Source organism: Myotis davidii, unplaced genomic scaffold (genome assembly GCF_000327345.1).
Source record: "Myotis davidii unplaced genomic scaffold, ASM32734v1 scaffold265, whole genome shotgun sequence".
NCBI classification, from domain to species: Eukaryota; Metazoa; Chordata; class Mammalia; order Chiroptera; family Vespertilionidae; genus Myotis; species Myotis davidii.
In genome coordinates, this window is record NW_006296627.1 from 4,698,593 (window position 1) to 4,702,298 (window position 3,706).

Sequence of the window (3,706 nt, forward strand, 5' to 3'; positions counted from 1 at the left end):
CCCTCCCTGGTCACCCCTCTCCCTTCCCTGCCCGGACCCAGCCGGCCGGCCTCACCGATGACCTTGACTGTCAGGTTGACCTGGTCCTCGCCCACAGGGTTCTTCACGGTGACCGTGTAGACACCCTCGTCTTCCTTCTCTGCCCCCTCGACGGTGAAGATGCTGCGGTCCTTGGTGGTCTCCACTCGGACCCGGCCCTCGGTCTCACACAGCAGCTGGGGAGAGGGACGTGGGGGGGGGGGCCCTCGTTGGACTCCAGAAGCTTCTGCAGCCTCTGCGATGGCCAACAGCCCCGAGATGGGAAAGGAGCTCAGCACAGGGTCTGGGGAAGGCACAGCCCCGTGTCCTCTCTGTGCCTCCGTTTCCTTGTCCGCTGAGTGGTGATAACGTGACCTCACAGAGCCACGGAGGGTCCCTCATGGCTGCTGGCAGAGGACCAGCAGCAGCACGGACAGGAGGGCTTCCCACGATGTGGAGGGTGAAACGCCGGACAGACCTGTGTGGTGTGCCCAAGGGGGGTCCCATGTGCAAACAAGCCCGGTCCTACCTCCAGCCTCACTCACCTTCTTTTCAAACACCCACTCGTCACTGGCACCTGCATCCCCTGGGGCATCAGGCGCTGGGACCTTTTTCCCCTGGGAACAGAACAGAAGGGGAGGAGGGGGAAGGTGGCTGACTCAGCCCAGGTGGGGGGCGGGGGGAGTCCCTGCCCAGCGGCCCCTCTGTTTCTCCTTTGCCCGCCTCCCCTGCTGCCCGTCACCTAGCCAGCTGCATCCCGACACTCCCGGCCAGGGGCCACCGGAGGGCGCGCACATGGGGGAGCAGGTCCCGGCGCTCCCTGGTCCCAAGCACCCGTTTCACAGACAGGAAGTGGAGGAGGGGCCACGGCACCTGTGTCATGGTCTTCTGCCAGATCACAGTGGGAGCAGGGTCCCCGGAGATGGGGACGTCCAGGCGCAGCTTGTTCCCGGCCACCACCACGATGGTGTCCGGCTGGCGGCCGGGGCAGTCCAGGTGGATCTTGGGAGGCTCTGGGGTGGGGACACACACAGGTCAGAGGCGGAGGGGACACCCGGAGGAGCACGTGTCCCTGCTCTTCTATGGCCGAGGCCTAATTCACACACAATGAGATGCCGAGATCTGAGCATACAGCTTGCAGAGTTTTGGCAAATGTACACACTGGTGTAAGCACCACCCAATCAAGATCTAGAATATTCTATCACTCCAGGAAGTTCCGGGGCAGTTGTATTATCAGGATGCCTCGTGCAGCATTTCTTAAACTGTGCTGGGGGGCGGGGGGTGGAGGGGCAGGGACATCAATGTACTGCCAGAAAAACAAACAAACAGTTTAAGAAACCATGGATTAAACAAAATTAAGCACATTTCTTAACTATGCAAGAGAGGGCATGGGGGCAGGTGTTCAGTATTCCCCAAAGTTACTTTACCACAGAACCCCTCTGAACGGAGTATCTTATATGAAGTGAACCCCATTTGGAAGGTACTACTCTAGAGCAGGGGTCCTCAAACTTTTTAAACAGGGGGCGAATTCACTGTCCCTCAGACCGTTGGAGGGCCGAACGATAGTTTTAAAAAAAACTATGAACAAATTCCTATGCCCACTGCACAGATCTTATTTTGAAGTAAAAAAAACAAATGTTTTCGGTGGGCTGCAGGTGGCCCGCGGGCCACCTGCAGCCCACCGAAAACATTTGTTTTTTCTACTTCAAAATAAGATCTGTGCAGTGGGCATAGGAATTTGTTCATAGTTTTTTTTAAAACTATCGTTCGGCCCTCCAACGGTCTGAGGGACAGTGAATTCGCCCCCTGTTTAAAAAGTTTGAGGACCCATGCTCTAGAGCAGGGGTCCTCAAACTATGGCCCGCGGGCCACAGTTTGAGGACCCCTGCTCTAGAGCATGCCTCAGCCTGGACTATTTTCCTGGTTAAAGTTTTATCTGAAAGTAGGAGAGACTCTTCTAAAAGCAGGAAAAGAAATAGTAAAATCTCACATCTGTGCTGCCATTTGATGGCTCACACACCATCTCCTCTCATCTTTCCCACCACCCTATGGAGGAGACAATATTAGGGTCCCCATTTTAGAGATGAGGAAACTGAGGCTGAGAATTATCGTTGGCCCATAGTCCTGAGTGGCAGAGCTGGGCTGGGTCTCAAGGTCCCTCTCCCAGATCTCTGTTCTTCTCTGTGAGTGGAGGGAGACATGGCGGGGGTGGGGGTATGAGGAGGGGGCACACAGGGGCCCTGAGACTCACCCTGCCTGGGCACAAAGTCAATCTTGACCTCTGCAAGAGAAGGAAGAGCAGCTGGCACCAGGGCAAAGGCAGGGCCCAGCGACAGGGCCCCCCTTCCCCCCCCCCGGGGCGCAGCTCACCCATGAAGTGGAGCTTGGCGGACAGATTGCAGGCGAAGCCCTCAGGCACGAAGCTGTAGTCAGCCTCGTCCGCAGGCGTGACGTCATCAATGGTCAGTTTGTGGACCCTGCAGGGCGGCAGTGGCTCAGAGGGTCCCACTGGGCCACACACCCCTGGCCTCCCCGGACACCCAGCCAGAGCTCCAGGGGCCCTGGCCCCCTCCTAGCTCACTGGGGCTCTGGTGTTTTAGGTGCTTTCTTTCTTTGTTTTTGACTTTTCCAGCGCCTCTCGTGTAGGCAGGGTAGAAGTGTCCCCTAGGCTGGGCCCTTGGAGACTGGACAGAGGCTGGTCTCATTAATCTCCATGACCTTGGGCCCAGCACGGGCCGGCCCAGATGCTCGGGGCATGAGTAAGAGAGTGGGCGAGAGTGAGGGCCCCCCGCCAGGCCTGGCCTCCCCGTGGCTCCTGCCCCGTCACCACTGGGGAGGGGCTGGGCCCAGGGCAAAGCCCCTCTGCCTCTCTCCCTGCTTCTCTCCGGCTCTGAGGGACTCTCCTCTGTGCTTCTGTCTCCCCACAGCTTTCCGTCTGTCCTTTCGTCTCTTTTTACCTTCCATTTCAGTCTGTGCCCTGCCTGTCTGCCTGTCTCTTTTTGTCCATCTCTGTCCACTTCTGTCTGTCCCTGTCTCTATCTCTTTCTCTGTCCCTCTGTCTGTTTCTCCCTGTCTCTCTGTGTGTCTCTGTGTATCTCTCTGTCTGTCTCCGTCTCCCGGGGTGTCAGTCTGTCTCTCTGTCGTCTCTGTCCCAGCCTCTGCTGTCCCATGGCCCGCGCACTCACCGCCCGATGTGGGACACCTTTATCCGGCTGTCGGGCACCAGCTCCTTCCCGTTCTTCAGCCACACGCCCCGCACGTTCTCGTCCGACACCTCGCACTTGAACACGGCCTGGTCCTTGGCGCCCACCGTCAGGTCGGCGATGCTCTGGTACACCTCCAGCTTCTTCTCTGGGGGCGGGGCAGAGCCGGTGAGCGGGGAGGGCGTGTGCGGGTGTGGACGGGAAAACCTTGGAGAGCACGTGGGCATGTGAAAGCACACGTGTGCGTGTGTGAGATGCGTGTGTGCGTGTGAAGGGACCTCAAGTGTGTGTGCGTGGCACTAGCCAGGCCCACCCGACCTTCCCACTGTCCGCTGGGGTGGCAGCCTCAGCCTCCCCCTTTCACAGATGAGGAAGGTGAAGCTCGGGGTGTCAAAGTGACCCTTCGATCCGGGCTGGCATGATTCCTGTCCTGGGCCGTGGGGCCGTGTGCTCCCCCCACCCCACCCCCCGCGGCCGCGGCCTCA

The 3,706-nt window shown here is 59.0% G+C and overlaps 1 protein-coding gene across 1 annotated transcript in view; it reads right to left on the bottom strand.

Annotated features, from left to right (window-relative positions):
• The window catches only part of MYBPC3 (myosin binding protein C, cardiac), a 26,778-nt gene that overhangs the window by 13,552 nt on the left and 9,520 nt on the right, over window positions 1–3,706 (bottom strand). Inside the window, 4 exon segments of the mRNA XM_015569479.1 lie at window positions 892–1,031; window positions 2,270–2,299; window positions 2,389–2,495; window positions 3,204–3,428. Of these exon segments, the coding sequence (XP_015424965.1) occupies window positions 892–1,031; window positions 2,270–2,299; window positions 2,389–2,495; window positions 3,204–3,428 (502 nt within the window).